Genomic DNA, 22,476 nt, shown 5'->3' on the forward strand with positions numbered 1-22,476 from the left:
CAAAAACAAAAATAAATAAATGGGACTTAATTAAATTAGAAAATTTGTACACAGCAAAGGAAATAACCAACACCCTGAATAGACAGCCTACACAACGGGAGAAATACTCACAAACTATACACCTGACAAAAGACTGACATCCAGAATCTACAAAGAACTCAAAAAATCATCAAGAACAAAATGAACACCCTCATCCCAGAATGCGCAAAAGACTGAAACAGACGTTCTTGGAAAGAAGATAGACAAATGGCCAAGAAACATATGAAAAACTGCTCAACATCACTAATCATCAGAGAGATGCAAATTAAAATTACAACAACGTACCACCTTACCCCAATCAGAACAGCCATTATTAAAAAGTCAAAAAACAGTAGATGCTGCCGCAGATGCAGAGAGAAAGGAACGCTGATACACTGGGGGGCTGAAAATTAGTAGAAACTCTACGGAAAACAGAATGGAGAGTCCTCAAGGAAACAAATGTAGACCTACCATTCGATCTAGCAACCCCACTCCTGGGTATCTACCCAAAGGAAATGAAGTCGTTTTATCCTGCACTGGAATGTTTATGGCAGAACAATTCACAATTGCAAAGATGTGGAATCAACGTAGGTGCCCTTCAATTCATGAGGGGACAAAAATGTGTGTATATATATGTATGTGTGTATATACATATGTATATATGTATATAAATCATGAAGTATTATTCAGCCATAAAAAGGAGGGAAACACCAGCCAGAGCAAGAGCGAGACCCAGTCTCTAAAAGAAAAAAAAAAAAAATAGAAAAATAAGGCAGGCATGGTGTCATGTCCCCGTAGTCCCAGCTGCTCAGGAGGCTGAGACAGGACGATCACTTCAGCCCCAGAGTGTGAGGCTGCAGTGAGCTATGATCATGCCACTGCCTTCTATCCCAGGAAACAGAGCAAGACCCTATCTCTAAAAAAGAAGGATTGAAGTAATGTCATTTGCAGCAATGTGGAGGGAACTGGAAACCATTATCCTAAGTGAACTATCTCAGGAATGGAAAACCAACACCATATGTTCTCACTAATAAGTGAGAGCTACTAGATGGATATACATGGGCACAAAGCGATATAAAGGACATGAAAAACCTACAAGAGGGGAGAGAGGGAGAGTTGCTGTAAGATAAAAACTTGCCCACAATGAACACTATTCTGGGGATGGACACACCAAAACCCCTGACTTCAGCATCATACAAGACATCCATGTAACAAAAACACTTGTACCACCTTAATTAGCAGTTTGAAATAAAAAATAACATTGTACTGAAAGTTCTGTCCAGAACATTTACATAAGAACAGGAAATAAAAGGCATCCATATGTGAAAGGAAAGTAAAACTATTCACAGATTCCAAATCACATGATCTTAAGTATAGAAAATCCTAAGGAATTAAAAAAATTATTTGAGCTAGCAAGCAAATACAGCTTAGTCACAGAACAACATATCAATGCACAGAAATCTATTTTATTTCTATACACTAATCGTCAACTACTGGGAAATAAAATTAAGAAATAAATTCCATTTGAATAACATCAACAACAATAATCCAGTTAGGAAAAAACTTAACCAAAGTCCAAACCTGTATATGAATACTACTGAAAAAAATTAAAGAAAATCTAAATAAATATAAAGACATTCCACGTTCAAGGACTGGAGACTGAATGTGTTTGAAGATGGCCATACTACACAAAGTGATCTTAAATTCAATGCAATTCCTACAAAAATCCAAAACAGCCTTTCGGCAGAAATGGGCAAACTGATTCTAACATTCAAATGGAATTTTAAGGGAACATAAATAACCAAAACCTTCTTGAAACAGAAAGACACACTTTGGAGGTTCACACTTCCCAATTTTAAATCTTAAACCTTAATACAAAGCAACAGCAATCAAAACAGGATGATACTGGCATGAAGGTACACATAAATCAATGGAATTGAACTGAGAGTCCAGAAATAATTCCATACCTTTATGGTCAATTGATTGTAAACAAGGCCCGAGGTCATAAATTCAACAAGTGACGTTAGAGAACTATCCACATGCACAGGAAGGAAACTATACCCTTACCTCACACCATACAGAAACATTTTTTTTTTTTTTTTTTTGAGATAGAGTCTCACTCTGTTGCCCAGGCTAGAGTGAGTGCCGTGGCGTCAGTCTAGCTCACAGCAACCTCAAACTCCTGGGCTTAAGCGATCCTCCTGCCTCAGCCTCCCGAGTAGCTGGGACTACAGGCATGCGCCACCATGCCCGGCTAATTTTTTCTATATATATATTTTAGTTGTCCATATAATTTCTTTCTATTTTTAGTAGAGACGGGGTCTCACTCTTGCTCAGGCTGGTCTCGAACTCCTGACCTCGAGTGATCCACCCGCCTCGGCCTCCCAAAGTGCTAGGATTACAGGCGTGAGCCACCGCGCCCGGCCCATACAGAAAAATTTAACTAAAAATGGTCCAAAGGCCTAAATGTAAGAGATAAAAACATAAACTCTAGAAGAAAACATGGAGATAAACCTTCATAACACTGGGTTTCACAATGGTTTCTTAGATCTGACACCATAAGCGCAGCAAGTAAAGAAAATATTTCCTCAAAATTAAAAACTTTTGGGAATCCAAACACACACCAACAAAGTAAGATGACAACCCACAGAGGCATGTTATATATGTGATGAGGGTCCAGTATCAAGAGTATATAAGTAACTTTTAAGACTCAACAGCAAAAAGACTAACAACCCAATTACAAAATGGACAAAGAGCTTAAAATACACACTGCACAGAAAAAGACAAGCAAATGGCCAACAAGCACGTAAGAAGATAGTACACATTATCAGTTATTATGGAAATTCACATTCCAACCACAATGACATACCCACTCACACACACTAGAAAGGCTATTGTTAAAAAACATTAAAGATATGTGTTGGCAAGGGTGCAGAAAAACTGAATACCCTTAAACACTCTTTGTAGAAATATAAAATGGTACAGGCTGTGTGTAAACTAGTTGAATCTTCCCTCAAAAATTTACATGCAGAATTACCATAGTTCAACAATTCCATTCCAAGGTACATATTCCAAAGATTAGAAAACAGGTGTTCAAACAAGAACTTGTACATGAACATCTATAGCAGCATGTTCACAATAGCTGAAAGGTGCAAACAACCCAAACGTCCATCAACACATGGATGGATAAGCAAAATTACGTATATCAAACCTGATATATTATTCAGCCACAAAAAGGAAAGAGAAAACTGAAATGGAGCAGTTGTTATGGAACACAATATGGCAGTACCTCAAAAATTAAGCATGGAATTCACTTACAACACGGTGATTCCACTCCTGGGTATATACTGAAAAGAACTGAAACCAGGGAACTGAACACCAGCGTTCATGGCAGCATTATTCGCTGTGCCAAAAGGTGGAAGCAACACAAGTGTCCACTGACAGATGAGTAGATAAATAAAATGTGGGCCATCCACACAGTGAAATATAATTCAGCCTTAAAAATGAGGAAATTCTGACATACGTAACAACATCGTGCTAAGTGAAACAACCCAGGCACACAAGGACAAATAGAGTGTGCTCTACATATGAGGCATCTGGAGTAGTTTCCAGGGGCTGGGGAAGAGAAAATACGAAGTGGGTGTTTAACGAGTACAGGTTCCACTTGGGGAAGATGAAAGAAATTCTGGAGACGGATGGTGGTGATGGTTACACAAAAACATGTATGTGCCCAGTGTTCCAGGGCAATACCTCAAATCCCTCATCTGTCTGTAAGCCGGCCAGGCAGTCCTGAAGACACACGAGATTAGTGGGAAGTACAGAGTATCAGACAGGAAATGAAGACGACCATACAAGTGTCACAGCAGGGGACATTCAGGGTGCCCTGGGAACACATCAGGGGACAGCAGAGCAACAGCAGGAAATGCACATGTGACAAGTGTCACGGAAGGGGACATTCAGGGTGCCCTGGGAACACATCAGGGGACAGCAGAGCAACAGCAGGAAATGCACATGTGACAAGTGTCACGGAAGGGGACATTCAGGGTGCCCTGGGAACACATCAGGGGACAGCAGAGCAACAGCAGGCCTGAGGGAGCTTGCACAAGATTAGGGGTGGAGGACAGAATACACCCAGACAGGGGAGGAGCTCAGGAAGGGACTCAGTTGTTCCTGGGGGGCTACAGGTGTTGGTGTGGCCAGGCCTTCGCTGAACCAGAGAATGGCCTGGGGAGAGACTCTGGTGGATAAGGGGACACAAACAGGTGACACAGCCAGCACCTTTCTGCTCATCTAGGCCCACTTCTGGCCTTATGGTTCACCCCTGTATTACTGATACCGGGACCAGCTTCAGGTAAAACTGTGAGGGGTCACACTTGGTCTTCCCTGACCTGCCACCCCTACCTTAGTGTCCTCACCCCCTACCGCCTTGCCCAAGACCAGAGAACAAGGGTGCCCCAGGTCCTCCACTCCAGGGTCCGCAGGAAGCACAAGTTCCTCCAAGCTGGTGGAGCCGTGGGGTCCTCCCCGGCACACCCCTGATGGCAGAGATGGAGGTGCAGCAGGGCTCTGAGTTGAACAGCCTGGCCACTTCCTCCAGTGATAGCAAAAAAGGACTGTACCCATGAAACGGAGAATTTGCATTTACACTCTCACCCCATTTTTGTTCCTTTAAAAGACATATTTTTAGAGACTTTCACACCAGAGTGTCCTCTTCAAAGTAAGAGTTCAATAACGAGACTTCTTTCAGTACAGTCTCATTTTATACATATCAATGTGTCTTTAAAGAGGGTTGTGTATGAAATGGAGGCGCAACGTTGGACATTACTTTGAAGTGCTGCGGACCCCTAGGGCAGAGCTGAGCCTGGTGTTTATTATTGTTCGTTTTCACAGCAGGCTTCATTTTCCTACCCTTTATCTGCAGACTCAAGAGCCAGGAACAAAGGCAGCACAGATCTGCACACTCCAAAATGTCCACAGAAATCTGCAAACCCAGGTTCCTACAGGAGGTAAAGGTTCAGGACTAGGTGGGTAGGAAGCAAGTCCCAGAAAGAAAGAGAATGTCAGACTTCTTCAGAGGGTTCGCTGAAGTGTCACTGATGACCAGAGAAAGAGCCAGGAGGCGTGGGCTTAGGGCTTTTTGTTTGGGGGAGAGCCCTCTTGCTTAGCAGAAGCAGTGCCGAGTTTGGGGGCATCAGCCATAGAAACCGCCTGCCCAGTACCCATGGGACCAACTTCCAGTGCCAAGCATAGGGTTAGAAAGCCACAGTCTGAGCAAGATCAGGCCTCAACCCATCCCTATTTTCTCTCTCTTTTTTATTTTTTAAGACAGTCTTGCTCTGTCACTCCTGGGCTCGAGTGCAGTGGCATCATCATAGTTCACTGCAAACTCAAACTCCTGAGATCAAAGGATCCTCCTGCCTCAGCCTCCTGAGTAGCTGGGACTATAGGCGTGCGCCACCATGCCCAGCTAACTTTTCCAGTTTTAGTAGATACTGAGGCTGGCTCTTGCTCAGGCTGGTCTCAAACTCCTGGCCTCAAGTGATTCTCCCACCTCAGCCTCCCAAAGTGCTAGGATTATAGGCGTGAGCCACTGTGCCCGGCCTCTTCTCATTTTCTGTCTGAGGCCAATCTACCCATGAGGCCCCTGTAAGCCCACGGCTGTCTGAAAACACAGCTGTCAGGCCAGGACCTGTGTGGTGCTCCCTTTTCAATCCTGCTGCCAGACTGTGCAAAAGCTTTTCGAGCTGAAGGGTTGGCCAGTTGTTTTCATCTACACCCACGTCAACTGAGTACTTGAAGTCCGAAAGAATCCTGTCCAAGTCTCGGCTGGAAGCTCAGGCTTCACGTCAACCAGCTGGCTTCCCCAGCCTTTCCTTCTGGTGTGGGGCAGCAGGTGAGGAAGACACCGGAGCAGCATGCTCCGCATTTGCAGCTGGAGACAGGAATCACCTGGGGATCTTGTTCTAGTGCAGATTCCGATTCAGTGCATCTGGGGTGGGGGTACTGCTCACAGGTGCCAGGTGGAGCAGATTCGGGGCCTTGCACCACACGCTGAGCCCCCAGCACTAAAGAAATGATCTCACTCTTCGTCAAGCTGCTCCAGAAGCCGAATCTAGAACTACTTGAAATTCTGCAGCCTTACAGTCTTTCCTTCAAAAAGTTTCCTCCCACCCCAAAGCCCGGAGCTTGCTGGTTGGTCCCCACCCGACTGCTATTCATTTCTCCCCACAGTCCTGTAAACCATCTGGTTTGGAACTCACCCCTCAGAGTGCTCCTGAGCCCCCCCCACCCACAAGACAATACTGCCCACTGTAGCTGGGCAGCCTGCAGTCAGCAATAAGCCCGTGACTTTTCTCAAACCCAAAGATCTGCATTCAGCTTGGGAAATTCCCCTTGAAAGAATGCCAGCACCTCTGTCCTGGGGGCTTGCCAAAGGTGCAGCTCCTGGCATTTCTCGTTTGCTTGTTTCCTTCACGTGTGCCTTGTTCTGGAACTGTATACATATCTGGTCCTCTGCCCACTCTGGTGTTTCTCTTAAGGGCAGGGGTGACAACTCTGTACCATAGCCCTGGCACTAAGTCTGTGGCATCTAACAGGGTAAATATTTAGCAAAACTAAATGAAAATTAAATTTTGCAGAATGTAATTTGGCAATCTGTATTAAAGGCTTTAGAGATATGTGTACTTTATGGCCTAGTAATTCTCTTAGGAGTTGATTTTAAAGAAATAATCAGATATAAGTGAATTCACAATATTATATAAAAGGTAAACATTGGAAACATCTTAAATATCCAATAATGGAATGATTATAAATTATGCCTATATTCATATATGTAGCTTTTAAAAAACATGTTTTCTAAGAATAAAAGTGTTCATTATATATCATGAAGTGAAAAAGCAACTTGAAAAATTGGATAAAAAGCATGATCACAATTTTGTAAAATATATATGCAGAATAAATGAAAATAAAATACACCAAAAGGTTGATAGAGCTGATTGCTCAGTGGAATGACTACAGGTAAATTTTGCTTTCTTTCATTCCTTTGTATTCTGCAGATTTCTTTGGCAATGAATTTATGGTAAATTTATAATTACATAACTTGTAAATTACAAAAATTCATAGCATACTTTATAATACTTTTTAAAAATCTGTCTTGTCTTCTGAAAGTCGTCATAAATTCCTCAAGGGCAAGGCTCTCTTCCAGAGGCCTCTCGATTAGTAAGTACCCAATGATGATGCCAGTTCTCTCTTAACCCGTTTTTTTTTCTACTGGCTGTCTTAGAAAGTCTCTCTTCTCATCAGATAGGCCTAGAGGCGCATCTGACGCTCTCCTTCTCTCTTTTACTTTCACCTGTGCTTCCCCGAGCCTTAGGAGATGGGCTCCCAGACTCCCACTCCAGCAACAACCTGGCAATTAGTACAGACGGGGGATGCCCTAAGGAACCAGGTCCCCAGGAAAATCAGCACCCTTCCTAGGCCGCCGCTGGAGGCAAACGAAAACAAGATGGGGTCAGGGTCAGGTACAGTGACGCTTCTTTCCCCAGGCCCGGGACGGAGGAGAAAGGGGCTAACTTCTACCAGCGGGGAGCCTCTGAGTCGCAGCTGGGGCGGGGCGCAGGCGGGTCCTCCAGGGCGCGGGGGCAGGCGCAGGAGGCGGGGCGCAGGGAGGGGCGGGGCGCGGGCCCGAGGAGGTGGGGCGCGGGGCGGGGCGCGGGGCGCGGCGCTTCGGGGCGGGGCGAGGTGGGGCGCGGGCCCAAGGAGGTGGGGCGCGGGGCGGGATGCACCGGGGCGCGGGGCGGGGCGCGGGCCCGAGGAGGTAGGGTGCGGGGCGGGGCGCACCGGGGCGCGGGGCGGGGCGCGGGCCCGAGGAGGTGGGGCGCACCGGGGCGCGGGGCGGGGCGAGAGCCCGAGGAGGTGGGGCGCACCGGGGCGCGAGGCGGGGCGGGGCGCGGGCCCGAGGAGGTAGGGTGCGGGGCGGGGCGCACCGGGGCGCGGGGCGGGGCGCGGGCCCGAGGAGGTGGGGCGCACCGGGGCGCGGGGCGGGGCGAGAGCCCGAGGAGGCGGGGCGCACCGGGGCGCGGGGCGGGGCGAGGGCCCGAGGAGGCGGGGCGCACCGGGGCGCGAGGCGGGGCGGGGCGCGGGCCCGAGGAGGTAGGGCGCGGGGCGGGGCGCAGCGGGGCGCGGGGTGGGGCGAGGGCCCGAGGAGGCGGGGCGCAGCGGGGCGTGGGGTGGGGCGGGGGCCCGAGGAGGCGGGGCGCAGCGGGGCGCGGGGCGGGGCGCGGGACGCGGGGCGGGGCGCAGCGGGGCGCGGGGCGGGGCGCGGGACGCGGGGCGGGGCGCAGCGGGGCGCGGGGCGGGGCGCAGCGGGGCGCGGGGCGGGGCGAGGGCCCGAGGAGGCGGGGCGCAGCGGGGCGCGGGGCGGGGCGCAGCGGGGCGCGGGGCGGGGCGAGGGCCCAAGGAGGCGGGGCGCAGCGGGGCGCGGGGTGGGGCGAGGGCCCGAGGAGGCGGGGCGCGGGGCGGGGCGCGGGGCGGGGCGCGGGCCCGAGGAGGCGGGGCCCGAGGAGGCGGGGCGCGGGGCGGGGCGCGGGGCGGGGCGCGGGGCGGGGCGCGGGCCCGAGGAGGCGGGGCGCTGGCCGGGGGGCGAGGCTCCGGGCGGCGCGCGCTGCCGTCCCCCGCGCTCCTCCCGCGTAGGGCCCCTGAAGTCCCTGCGGCGCGCGGCCAGCCCAGCTCCGGCCCGCCGCACTCGGAGCTGCCCCGCCGCCGAGCCAGCGCGGACTGGGGCCGGGCGGACGGCGGGGGCTGGGGGCGCTGCCCCCAGGAGTCTTTTTGCGGCCCCAGAGGAGAGAGGGCAAAAGCGAGGCTGACCGGGGCCGAAATCATGAACCGGAGTTTTCACAAGTCTCAGACCTTGCGCTGCTACAACTGCAGCGCGGTGGAAGTCAAGAGCAAGGTAAGCCCCCGGGGCCAGCCCAGCGGCTCCGCAGCCCCCACCCCGGCAAATGAATGGGGCGCCCGTGGAGGAGACGGGGGCAGTGTGGGAGGCGACAGGCGCCGGCGATAACTTTAGAGCTCCGCGCCACGCGCCGCTGCGCGGGGTCCGTGGGATGCGCACGGGGGACCCTGGCCGTCCTTCCCGCCCCCCGCGTGGACACAAAGCCTGGCAGCCTCGGGAGGGTCCTGGTGGGGTCGCGGCGCCCAGAGGGGCGAGGGCCATCGGGCGGCGGGTGCGAGCTCTGGACCCGCTCTGCGGGAGCTGTTCTTTTGTTCCACGAGCTGGAGGCGACCCGGGCGCGCCACACGTTGGAGGGGAGGGCGGCGTTTCCGGGGCGAGTTGGGGACCGGGGATTCTGGGCCGTGGAGGGGCCTCTGGGGGCCCGGCCCGGGGGATGGCCCTGGCTGCGTCGCCTCCAAGGCCGTGAAGGAGGCTTGTTACCGGCGAGGAGTCTGGCCGCCGGCTCCCAAGCAGGGTCCCCCCGGCCCAGACCCCAGCCCCGGGTCCGGCACTTCGTACTGGACCCCCAGGCACCCGTCGCGCCCCCCACCCCGGACCCAGACTCCCCCGGGCGCGCCCCCGGCCCAGGCCCCCTGCAGGCGCGGCCCCGACCCAGACTCCCCGCCCACCCCCTGGCGCGCCCGGCCCCTCCTGCTGCCCGCGCCCGGGCGGAGCGTGCCCGAACTTGCGGGTCGCAGTGCCTGTCTGGGTAATTGGTTGATTGATAGAATCTGGCGCTTCTGCTTCGCGGGGGCAGTTCCTTAGTTGCAGACACTTTTGTCTGGGAGGGTCTAGGTGGCGGAGCTCGCCGGCAGGGGAGGAGCTCCAGTTAGTTGTTCGGGGTCCTGTGGGAGGGGCCCCCGGGCCTTTTGCTAGCTACTGTCTGGCAGCCGAGGGGCCCTCCAGCCCTTCCTCTCTGCGCACCCCAGTTCTCGGTAAAGCAAGGCGGCGCTGCGGGTGGGGGGGAGGGGCCGGGCCGCAGAGGGGCCTGACCCCCGACTCTGCGCACACAGTGAACACGAGGGGGGAGTTCCCTCCCAGGTGCATGCCCCCTCCCCGGAGTGCCCCAGCCTTAGATGTAGCTTTCCAGGGTGTCTGCGGGGGGGGGGCAGGGGGGGTCCTAGCAAGGGCAGGGGCGCCTCTCGAACGCGCTACAAGGAGTTGCAGGGTTTTCTTCTCATCCTGGGGTACAAAGACTTTTTCTGAACCCCTCCTTTGTGTTGCATCCTGCCCTTCCCCCTGGACGCTGATGACCCCACCTCACACCCATCGCCTCTGGAGCACAGGAATGCGCCCACCCCCGGATCTGGTGTGCCAGCGGGGGGTATATGAGAGGACGCACCCACAGACGTGAGTAGGTAGGAGGGTTCTTTAGCTCCATGGAAATGCCACTTTCTAGAGCTGCACCGTCCAGTACAATGGCCACTAAGCGCGTGTGGCATTTAATCTCGTTTAACTTTTTATTTTGAAATCGTTGTAGATTCAGGAGCAGTTGTGAGAGAGAATATGGAGATCGTGTAGGCTTTGCCCAGCCGCCTCCCACAGTAGCGTCTTGTGTGAGCGGCACAATGTCGTGTCCAGGCACTGACCTCGCGGGGCTCAGCAGGGCGACGCGCCCCTGCGTGCGCTCAGGTCGGTCCGTCGTGTGCCCACCAGCACAGTCCAGGCGCAGGCCGGGTCCAGCCCAAGGGTTTCTCTGCTGTGCTTTTAGGTGACTCTGTAACGAAGATGGATTAACGCTAATGCTAAACGATCTGTCCCTGCTGCTCAGTCGCAGGTGTGGCGGGAGACTGCCTCATCGGACACACAACTCCAGAGGGTCGGAGGCCCCAGCAAGGCCCTGGGGTGGATCTGTGGGAAATGCCCGTGCCAGGCCCTACCCTGCAGCCCTGTGCAGGGGGCCAGGGGGTGAGCATCTGCTTCGCTTCCCCTGGGGGGTGTTGGCCCCCTGTCTCCTCCAGCTCCACTCCGCAAAGGGTGTGGCCTCTCACCCTGAGCATGGGTTCAAGTTCAGATGCAGCGGTGCTCTCTCCAGCTGAGTGGGGCAGAGGTGATTTCTGGTTGAACTTGGGAGCTGTGGAAGGGCCACACCGACCTGGCCGCTGACCCTGCTGGTCTTGCTCTCATGCTCCACCCCCCCCCCCCCCCCCCCCCCCGACTGCTTGTCTGGAGAGTCCATGTGGCTCTTCTTCTGTGCACAGCCTCTCACTCACCCCTTCGTGGATAATGTTTGTTACCACAGAGTCCCTCTCTGCAGGGAACCACTGTTGTCAAAATGCAGGGGGCAAAGCTTTATGACAGTGATGTCTTCCCTCAGTCTAAATGTACCACCATAACGCCCATGGGTTTATTTGTGGGGAAAATGGCAGCCAGAAGCTGGGTCCAGCCTGGGTTCTGCCACCTACTGCCTTTGTGAGCTTTCAGGCAAATCATTTAACTCTCCCAAGCCTCAGTTATCTCATCTGCAAAAGAGGCATTATACTTGTCCTGGATAGCTCCCTAGATGAAACGAGAGCACCTTGAGTTCAGAACTGTGGGTCAGGGTCCTTTGGCAGTTCAAAATATACACTTGGAAAACCATCTCAGATCCTCTTAGAATTTTTGTCATTCACCACCTGCTGCAGCTGGTCAGTTCCCAATGCCCGGGGCAGGTGGCTCTCCCCCGTCATGTGGCCCCTTGCACTTCCCCAAACATTTTTATTTTAATCCCAGTGATTCATCTGTTTCTCCCCAAACCAGCAATGTGCACTTCTCATTACCTAGTTCTGGTAACGGTGCAGCCCTTTTTCACACTTAGCTTTGACTTTTGCCTCTCCTTCCACAAGACCTGCATGGGGGTTGGGGGCGCAGATGTTTAGGGCAGGGTGTTTCAGGCCGAGGGAAGCTGCGGCAAAGGCCCAGGCTGCCTTAGAGGGTAGCAGGGAGGCCAGTGTGGGGCTGGGGACGGGTCTGCAGGGCAGAGTCGCAGGAGATGAACTCTCATGGGAGCACCACAGTGCAGTTGTGAACCCAGCAATGCCTTTAACTGCGTTAGTATTTTGTCAATTCTGTCATCTGCATATTCCTGAAAAATCTAAATGAACACAGTGTGCCCCTTCTCAGCAATGTGCTCAACTGGAGCCCGCGACCCTCTGGTAGGAGGCCCAGAGTTCGATGAGTCAGCATCATCTCGGGTTGCTTCAGACGCAAGCATAGATGGCCGACTCCTTGTGGTCTCACTCCACACTTTGCTTGGCCGGGGTGCCCCTGCTCTGTGGCTTCCTCCGCCTGAAATGCTTCCCCTGAGAATCTGCCCTCTCCTGAGGACCCTCTAGGACGGCCCTTCTGCGGAGCTGTTCCCAATGCCTGCACCAGGCCACGCTCCCTCGGTCGGAGCCTGCTTTGGTGTTTCTGGTCGTCTTAGGGTGCTTGTCTCGATGCTGGTGCCAGGGTTCTGTTCAGAGCACAGGTCAGGGGCTTGTAGCGCCCCCTGTGTCGGGGAGAATACCACCACTGAAGGTTTTCGCCCTGTTTGTGCTTCCTTGTTTAAACAATGCCGAGGGTTTTTTTGGATTCTAAATAAGTACATTGTCACTGTAGAAAATTTAGAAACCCCAGCCAAGCACAAAGAGGAGTGAACACTGTGGTAACTTTACGTTAAATGTGGCCTGTGGCCATCCGAGCGTTTTGTTTTACAAATTGGATCACACAGCTACATTACTTTCTAGCCTGCTTCTCCCTCCAACTTAACGGTGTATTGCAAGTATTCTTTCATGTCCTTAATGTTTTTAGAAAACATTTTTTAAAAATGCCTGCGTAGTATTCTATCTCATGTGTAAGCCATAATTGATTTAACTAGTGTCTTATTTGGGTTACTCTCTTTTTTCCATAGTAAACATTGCTGTGAATAACATCTTTATATTTAAGTCTTTATATAAAGATTTTTATAGAATACACGTATATGAAGTATGTAAAGGTTGTTGATTCTATTAAGTCAGTGCTGAACTCTTGTTGTTTCTTTAGGGCAAATCCCCAGAAGTGAACTTACTGGGCGAAAGGTACGCACGTTTTTAAGGCTTTGAATACATATTGCTAAATTTTCCTCCAGAAAGTCTCTCATACATATATATAAATATATGCTGTTTTCTATCCATCTGTCTCTCCTTTTAGCACTGGGTATTTTCTCGTTCTTTTCCAATTAGATAAGTGAAATGGTATCTCAGTGTTTTAATTTGTGTTTCTTAAGTTACTAGTGTATTTCTAATTTGTATTTCTTAAGCTACTAGTTATCGGCTATTTGTGCATCTACTTTTAACTGCCTGTCCGGCATGCTTTTCTGTATTAGTGGTCTTTTTACTGAGTTACTGAGTTATGAGAGCTGCTTGTGCACAGGAGGTTTCCAGCTGGTGCTGGAGCGACCGGTGTCAGGGTGCTGTGGCCTCGCCCTAGGCCTCAACCCCGGGCCCTCTCGGGGGGAGCGGGTGGGGGGCCCGCTGGCCGGTTCTGCTGGGACAGCCAGGCATGCAGTGTTTTGTGTCAGCACACGTCCTCTGGCCCCCAGGACCTCAGTGCTGGCGGAGGTGGTTGGCTGCCGTGGCACCACGGGTACGTGCTTTTCCATCTCGTGCGAGCTGGGGTGGCCGGTGGGATGGAGCCCAGGCCGGGCCTCCCCTTTGGGTGGCTGGGCACTCGCCTCCCGTGGGCCAGCTTAGAACTGCCTGGACACGGTTTGACTCACCAGTGTGTCAGCTACGCCCTTGTAAGCTTCCAGTTTTGTTGTATTTGTGCACGTCTGTGTTTAAACAGGTTTAGAGACTTGATTTGGGAAGTCACGTCCAGAGGAGGCTTATCAGGGATCCAAGGGGGGAGTCAGTCTGGGGGGCACCGACGGTGCGGCCACCGCAGGAGGCTGCCAGCCTTGGTGGATCTGTGGCCCGTGGGCAACCGACCGCCCCCTGGCCTTCCCAAGGGCGCCCCAACCAGCCGGGGTGAAGCCCTTTCCTAGGACCCACGGCGTGTGAGGTAGAGGCCCGAGTTCACTTTTAGGGAAGGGAAGGAATGTTGGGGCCTGGGAGACACGGCCACTCGTGGTCTCAGAAGCTTTCACATTTGTGAGTCACATCCCGAATCAGTGCAAAGCGGAGAGGACCCTGCCTGTTTCCCATAGGGTGGTCTCTGGGCCTCCAAAGGTAGCCAGGAGGGACCTTGGAATGGCAGCAGTGGAGCATCCTGGGTGGTTAGACTTGTTCAGCTGGCTGTTTACAGGGCAAATCCACTTCCTCTCGTCAAATTTCTACCGGGAGAGCCAAGGAAGGGGCTGTGCCTCCCTCGTGGCTCCCAGCTTCACCCTGCGGCCCTGCTCTGGGACTGCCCCAGACCCCGGGCTGCACGGGGCGGCCCAGGCTGGATGCAGCCCGCGGTGCAGAGGGCGCATTCTGAAGTATTTCTTAACATTTATTTAATGCTCCCCCTACATGTGTGTGTGTATGTGAGCCAGACACAGTTCTGAGTACATTGCAATTGCAAGTAACAGCTCACTAATCCCCATCACGGCCCTGTAAAATGCGTTCTTTTATCACCCTCATTATACAAGAAAGAGAAGACACTGAGTCACAAGCAGCCTCACCTGTCCAAGGTCATGAAGCTCGCATGAGGGACTGGAGCCCAGATAACCTGGCTCCAGAGTCCATGACTGGCACCACTCACTGCTGGTGGAGGCCATGAAACCCAGTCCAGGATGCCCGTGCAGATGTCCCGGCTCGCTGCATAGGATGAGAGGCCCCTCGGCTGTCTGGATTAGAGCTGGTGAGAAACAGCTGGGAGACTAAGTCTTGTGCTTTGGGGGGAGAAGTTCAGTTTTCCTTGCATCAGTATAAAAGGTTCTTGCTACGTGGCCTCAAGGGAAGTCCTCTATTCAGTAACTGTTCTTAGAAGTCTGATCCCATCCACCTATTCTTTTCTTTATTTGTTTGCTCATTTACTGAGCAACTACTATGTGCCAGGCACAGGCCCATGTTGGGGTAAAAGGGTACCCAAGACAGACAGCATCCCTGGTCCAATGAAGGTTCAGTCAGGTAAATGGGTAGATTTGGGGGTGGGGGGAGTCCTTTGTTTTGATAGCTAAAGTGTCACCTAACCCACAACTTTACAACTCTTTAAAATCAGAGGTTCCCGGTGCAGGTGGGCTCTCCCACACCCAGCAAGGCCAGTCAGTGTGCTCGGGGCCCCTGGAATCACTCATCCGTGTCTGCGTCAGCAACGGGCAATGCCTGTGTGCTTGGTCTGAGACTCTAGGCCAGGTCTCTGGTGTTCCCAGAAGGAGCTGGGCTCCATTGTCCACTTTCCCTCCTACGGGGGCTTGTTAATCCTGCCCACGTATGCTGGGAGGCCAGAATATTAACTGCATTTCTCATTAGTGTGCTCCAGGGAAACATGCAGCTTCTGACACGTAAAGAGCAGTATTTTGCATATGGTAGGTACCCAATAACTGTTCCTCGAGTTGAATTCAGATGAGAAAAAACTGGATTTTCCTGGCAGCTACTGGCTCAGAAATGATCTGTTGGGGTACTTTAGAAAATAACTACTTTTGAGGATGGTGACAAATACTTGATTCGCCAGTCAGCTTGTTCCTAGGGCGTCCCCAAGAGGGGTCAGTTGTCTTGCCCTCCCTCCTGTGAAGGTCACTGCTGCTCGCGCCACGGCCAGGAGGGAGAGAAGGGGAAACTTTGGGAACGAAGAACCCATGTTGCTGTTTCTGTTGCCCTTGGCGTCTCCGGGTTCCTGTGGTGCTTAGTGACAGGCCGGGAGCGTGCCGGCGGCCAGCTCTGCGTCAGCAGGGATGGTGAGCACGCGCCGCTCCTGGTCAGCCTCACACCTCTTCTGTCGGTGCTCCGAGGGCCCTCCTGGAACAGGGGTAGCAGGACCAGAGCACTTGTCACAGTGTGACATCAGTTCCCTTGGACTCCTCCCCCTCCCAGCCGTTCCTGTCTTCCTGGGGCCCCGGAGTGTGCTCTCCTGCCCTGCCCCAGCATCCTCCCTCCGCCCCCTCTGTCCGTCCCACATGGCCTGTCCCGGCTCCGTGTCTTGGGGTACATGTGGCATTTCACTTGGGGAGAAAAAAAGGCTCCACTGCTTCACGAGTGTGAAATCCACTCGGGATGGTTTCGGCCTGGGCGCCCAGGCCCTCCCACGTGGCCCGGCCCACATTAAATGCTAGGTTTGTCTGCCCGCCCCTGACCTCTCAGCCAGCTGGTCCTTTCCCACTCTTGCCTGGGGAAGCTCAGCCGTGCCTCAGGGAAGCTGTCCCAGACCCCCAGACCCGATGACAGCCCCCCTGGGGTCAGTGAGTGTGCCCGTGTGTTACAGTAAAGTACACTCATCTTCCGTGTGCACCTTGGTGATCAAGACGTGGACCATCCGGTGGCCGGTTGGCACCTCCCCCCATTGCCACCACCGGGGTCTCCATCACCAAAGACGAGTTTCGAGTGGAACGACACAGCCTTCCGTGCGGAGCCGCCGGTTTCCTCTTGTTCAGCCTGAGGTCCGAACAGTCGCCCGGGTTGTGTGTCAGCAGATCGTACTTTTGGGGGGCCTGGAATTCCACTGTGGGGATAACCACAGCGTACATATCTGTTCTGCTGACAGAGGTGTGAGTTGTTTCCAGTGCTGGTCCTCGTAACCAAAGCCGCCATCGATGTTCTGGTCCACATCCTTTGGTGGCCACATGCACATGCTTTTCAACACATAATGCAGTTGCCGTTTCGACTAGTCACACGGAACCTCGTGGTGACCTGTAGCCATTTACAGTGCTACTGTCCTCTGGCTTTAAGTGACACAAAGCTGGCCTGTGGGATGTCTCAGACATTGATCTTACCTGCAGCTCAGCACTTGGATTGTTTCTGACTCTGGTGTACCCAGAGACTGTGACCCTGCCTGGATTTGGGGTGAGGCAGTTGTGGTAGGTCTTGGAAGTTTTGAACCACGTCTTAGTAGGTATTTGTTGATTAACCAAAATAAATAAGAAAAGATTCTTTATTTTACAGAATTTAAGGACCCCATTGCTGAAGTGTGAAGGGGCTTTCGCAGCCCTTGTCTAATTCTGTGGTGCGAGTGATTGTTTCTATGCATTTCCTGGCTTCCCTACATGTTCTCTGGGCCCCTCTGGTGGGCGGGATGTTGTGCAAGAAGCTGGAGCCTGAGGTGGTGCTGCCCCACAGGCCCTGGATGTCTCTGTGCCACGGGCTCTACGTACGACGAAGGTCGGACAGTCTTCCTGAGAGAAAGCCCCTGGGTCTCACATGCGGAATGAGGACCCTGCGGCAGCCTCACTTCTGCGGGGCTGTGGAAACCTGTGGAGCCAAGAGCTTTTGCTCTGCCTCTGCCCGCGGGCCGTGCTGGGCCGCCCGCCCGGCAGGCAGCTCGTCCCTTGTGCACACTCAAGGCTGTGACGAAGGCTCTGTGTCTCGCAGGTCGTTGGAGCACTGTGGGAATTTCTCTGCTCCTCCGCAAAGTCCTGCTTGCTGGGTGGATACATGTATGTTTTATTTTATCACATCCGTACACTTGTCGAAAGCTGCATTGTAAACGGGTCAGTTCCGTGGAGCCAGATCTCTCTTGGTGCCTTTGCTTTGAGACCGGGACGATGGGACTAACAAGTGCAGGCCCTCAAGTGGCCTCCTTCTGGGGACATAAGCTGGTGTGGGAGTGCCCCCAGAGGCCCCTGATTAAGGGCTGTGAAAGAGAAATTTGGGGGCCATTAAAGCTATTGTTTTTAGGTGGTCAGCTGTTCTAGAGGCATTTGGAAATGAAAGTAATATTAGTATCCTGTTTTCCATGGCCTGAGGGGCCTGAGCCGCCGGCTTCCCACCCTGGTCCTGACCTCACCCCCTTGCCGGTCTGGTGTGGTAACCGCGTGGTGCAGGGGGACAGAACCACCGTCTCTGCCTGTAAGATGGTCCCTCATGAGGTGGAGCAGAGGCACCCAGCCCCCGGCTGTGGTCCCCTTGGCCTGTCAACACCCCTACTTGGGCAGGCACAAGAACGGAGCACAGGCCCAGCATGGGGAGAGGCCCTCAGGCCCTGCTGTGGCCGTGAGTTAAATCCCATGTCAATGCAGGTGGCTTCGTTCTGTCCGAAAGCTGTGCGTGAACGTGCTCCTCCTGCCGCAGGTAAGATCGTTTGCCTGGAAGGGGACACTATGTGCCTGGGGACACTGTTGGGAGAGACTGTGTGTGGAGGAAGCCCACTCCACTTCTCGGGAGATGAGCTGCCTGGGGTCCCTGCATTTGAGGAGTTCTGTCCCTCGGGAGTCCCACCAGACGCTCCTGTCCTGCACCTGAGCGGGGCGCAGACTCGGTGTGGCTCGTTGGTGCTGGAGGACAAGCTGGACGGGGCTGTGGTGTTCTCTCACTCTGATCACTCCCCACTCTGCTCACAGCGGGGCCGTCCTGAAGTTCTTCCTCGAGGAAGCTCCGCGGGGCCTCTCCCTGCCCTGGGAGCCCAGGCACGGTTGACAGGAGAAGCTGTCACCCAGGCACACCACGCGGAGGAGCGTCCGTTTGAGTGAAGTCTGTGGTTATATCTCCTTCCTTAGGGCGTCAGGCACGTGGCAGGCGTGCTGGGCACTCAGCACAGAGGTGTGACGGTTATGCAGCAGACGGCATCTCCGGCTGTAGAGATGAGGACCCCGAGGCCTAATGAGGCTGCAAGCTCTGGGCAGAGCTGAGTCTGTTGGGGTCCAAAGTTCTCAGTTGTGACACTGTCCTATGTCCCGTGTAGTTCCATTATCCCGTGATTACACCTCCTGGAAAAGAGCACCTGTCTGCTCTGAGGTCATGTCAGGGGCCACCCCTTCCCTCCCCAGCATCTCCCTGAGTGCCCTCGTGCATCCTGGGAGAGCCTCTCTCCGCAGCAGCCTGAGCTGTGGTCCTGCCCAGGAGTGTTGATGTGGCCTGTGTGCGGTCTGCCTGGTGGCGATGGGGCAGGTGCGGGGAGCACACGCCAGGAGTGCAGGCCTGGCCACCGTGTCCACTTCCCTCAGCAGCACTCGGGGGACGGCAGCGGTGGCCAGGGTAGCGCAGTGGCTTCAGGCCCTTAGCACAGACCTGTCACTTGGCGGAGGCCTGTTGGATTGCATGGCTGGGGGGTGGGCGGTGCCCACGCCTCCTCCTTCTCCACCCAGAGCTACAGGCTCAGGTCATGCTCACGAGCACAACTTGTCTCTCATGGAATTATATAAAGCTTATTTCATTTTGAAAAAGGGCCCTGAAAAAGAGTGCCAGCGGTGGGAGGGACAGGCCTAAGAGAGCAATGGCTTCTACTCAGAGGTGAGGGCGTGGGGCTGAGTGGAGGAGGAGACTGACCCTGTCAGTGGCTCAGACCCGCCGTGTGAGGGAGCCAGGACGGAGCTGCCATTCTGCTCTGCCGCAAACCCGTGCGTTCAGCAGGTATGCGCGCTCGGCCTGCCTTTACTGCGCTTGCGGCTCCGGGCCTTGGGGAGGGGCTGAGCCCGGGAATGCCCGTGAGGTGCCCGTCGCCAGGCGTGCGAGCGAACCAGCGGTGCTGGACAAGCTGGCGGCACACCGCTCCCGGGGCTGGGGTCTCACCAGGGGCTGGGGTCTCACCAGGGGCTGGGGTCTCGCCAGGTCTTGCCACCGCTCCCGGGGCTGGGGTCTCACCAGGGGCTGGGGTCTCGCCAGGTCTTGCCACCGCTCCCGGGGCTGGGGTCTCACCAGGGGCTGGGGTCTCACCAGGGGCTGGGGTCTTGCCAGGTCTTGCCACCGCTCCCGGGGCTGGGGTCTCACCAGGGGCTGGGGTCTCACCAGGGGCTGGAGTCTCGCCAGGTCTTGCCACCGCTCTCGGGGCTGGGGTCTCACCAGGGGCTGGGGTCTTGCCAGGCCTTGCCACCGCTCCCGGGGCTGGGGTCTCACCAGGGGCTGGGGTCTCACCAGGGGCTGGGGTCTTGCCAGGCCTTGCCACAGCTCCCGGGGCTGGGGTCTCACCAGGGGCTGGGGTCTCACCAGGGGCTGGGGTCTTGCCAGGCCTTGCCACCGCTCCCGGGGCTGGGGTCTCACCAGGGGCTGGGGTCTCACCAGGGGCTGGGGTCTTGCCAGGCCTTGCCACCGCTCCCGGGGCTGGGGTCTCACCAGGGGCTGGGGTCTCACCAGGGGCTGGGGTCTTGCCAGGTCTTGCCACCGCTCCCGGGGCTGGGGTCTCACCAGGGGCTGGGATCTCACCAGGGGCTGGGGTCTCACCAGGGGCTGGGGTCTTGCCAGGTCTTGCCACCGCTCCCGGGGCTGGGGTCTCACCAGGGGCTGGGGTCTCACCAGGGGCTGGGGTCTTGCCAGGTCTTGCCACCGCTCCCGGGGCTGGGGTCTCACCAGGGGCTGGGGTCTCACCAGGGGCTGGAGTCTCGCCAGGTCTTGCCACCGCTCCCGGGGCTGGGGTCTCACCAGGGGCTGGGATCTCACCAGGGGCTGGGGTCTCACCAGGGGCTGGGGTCTCACCAGGGGCTGGGGTCTCGCCAGGTCTTGCCACCGCTCCCGGGGCTGGGGTCTTACCAGGGGCTGGGGTCTCACCAGGGGCTGGGGTCTCACCAGGGGCTGGGGTCTTGCCAGGTCTTGCCACCGCTCCCGGGGCTGGGGTCTTACCAGGGGCTGGGGTCTCACCAGGGGCTGGGGTCTCACCAGGGGCTGGGGTCTTGCCAGGTCTTGCCACCGCTCCCGGGGCTGGGGTCTTACCAGGGGCTGGGGTCTCACCAGGGGCTGGGGTCTCACCAGGGGCTGGGGTCTTGCCAGGTCTTGCCACCGCTCCCGGGGCTGGGGTCTTACCAGGGGCTGGGGTCTCACCAGGGGCTGGGGTCTCACCAGGGGCTGGGGTCTTGCCAGGTCTTGCCACCGCTCCCGGGGCTGGGGTCTCACCAGGGGCTGGGGTCTCACCAGGGGCTGGGGTCTCACCAGGGGCTGGGGTCTCACCAGGGGCTGGGGTCTCGCCAGGTCTTGCCACCGCTCCCGGGGCTGGGGTCTCACCAGGGGCTGGGGTCTCACCAGGGGCTGGGGTCTCGCCAGGTCTTGCCACCGCTCCCGGGGCTGGGGTCTTACCAGGGGCTGGGGTCTCACCAGGGGCTGGGGTCTCACCAGGGGCTGGGGTCTCGCCAGGCCTTGCCACCGCTCCCGGGGCTGGGGTCTCACCAGGGGCTGGGGTCTCACCAGGGGCTGGGGTCTTGCCAGGTCTTGCCACCGCTCCCGGGGCTGGGGTCTTACCAGGGGCTGGGGTCTCACCAGGGGCTGGGGTCTCACCAGGGGCTGGGGTCTTGCCAGGTCTTGCCACCGCTCCCGGGGCTGGGGTCTCGCTGTCTTGCCAGGCCGTGTGGGGCACAGGTGTGTATGCGTATTAGATTCTCTCAACCCTGTGGGGAATATACTTTTATCAGAGAAATTTAATAAATTATCCAGAGTTATGCACCAGTAAGGTGGAGTCAGGGTTGGGGCCCAGGTGTGTCAGCTCCGTGCCCTGGCTCTTGGTGGCTTTGCTTGGTGTCTGTCTGTATCTGTGAGACACGCTGGCCCAGCCCGCCGCTCCGGCCCTCCCAGCGGCAGCGCGGCTCAGACCCGGGGAAGCCCTGACTCTACCACGTGTGGCCAGCTCTCGTCGGAAGGGGACCCCGCGCTCCTCCGCAGGCCGGGTCCAGGCGTCTGCCTGGGTGGATTTGCCTGTCGGGGAAGGCTCGTGGGGCGGGGACAGATGAGCAGCCCCCACTCTCAGCGCCAGCCACTCCCTCGCTGATGGCCCCACCAGGGCACCCCTTCTCCACTGGGCGCCCCTTCCCATGAGTCCATTTGGAATTCTCTCCCCACCGTGGGCGCTCTTTGGGTCTCACCTAAATTTCCCCCTGGAATTCAGCCTCAGCCCCTTCATTTATAGCCCATGACTGTGGGCAGGTCATCGACCCCACGAGGCCTCAGTCTCCTGGTCTGTGAAATGGGACAGGGACACCCCCTTGAGTAGGGCTGCGCCAGGGTTACAGAGAGTGTGCACGTGAAGCTGAGCACCAAGCACACCTCCTCTTCCGCACGGTAAACCCCTTCCACGCAGAGCCCATGTTCGTAGATCTGGGTCCTCCCCACCCACCTCTGCCCCAGGTCTACACTTCGCAGTGCTGGCTTTGTGGGTGCAGAGCACACGTGGGAACCAGAGCAGCAGGCCCTGCACAGGGAGTGGGTGTGCTCCCAGCTGGGACCACGGGGCGCAGTGGGCTCTTGGCCCCAGCGCTTGCCTGGGCAGTCCCGTACCTGGTGCAGGGCTTGTCCAGGCAGCTCTGCAGGTGCCAATGGCTGCACCGTCATCACTTTGGATCTTGGTGGGTGGACAGGAAGCGGCCAGGCTCCACCTCATCTGACTCACTGGTCTGTGGCCCGATTTTAAACTGTCCCAACATGTCAGCCCAGGAAGTCATTCCATGGCAAGCTACGCCGAGTCCCCTGCTCTGA

General features: G+C 55.7%; 1 protein-coding gene across 1 annotated transcript in view; it reads left to right on the forward strand.

Moving 5' to 3' along the window:
• Positions 1-8,896: 8,896 nt before the first annotated feature.
• Positions 8,897-22,476, forward strand: part of PARD6G (par-6 family cell polarity regulator gamma) — a 72,183-nt gene continuing 58,603 nt past the window's right edge. The window contains exon 1 of the mRNA XM_069464840.1: positions 8,897-8,968. Coding sequence (XP_069320941.1) covers positions 8,897-8,968 — 72 coding nt within the window. The remainder of the gene's footprint in view (positions 8,969-22,476) is intronic.

This window comes from Eulemur rufifrons, unplaced genomic scaffold, assembly GCF_041146395.1.
Source record: "Eulemur rufifrons isolate Redbay unplaced genomic scaffold, OSU_ERuf_1 scaffold_150, whole genome shotgun sequence".
Taxonomy (NCBI): Eukaryota; Metazoa; Chordata; class Mammalia; order Primates; family Lemuridae; genus Eulemur; species Eulemur rufifrons.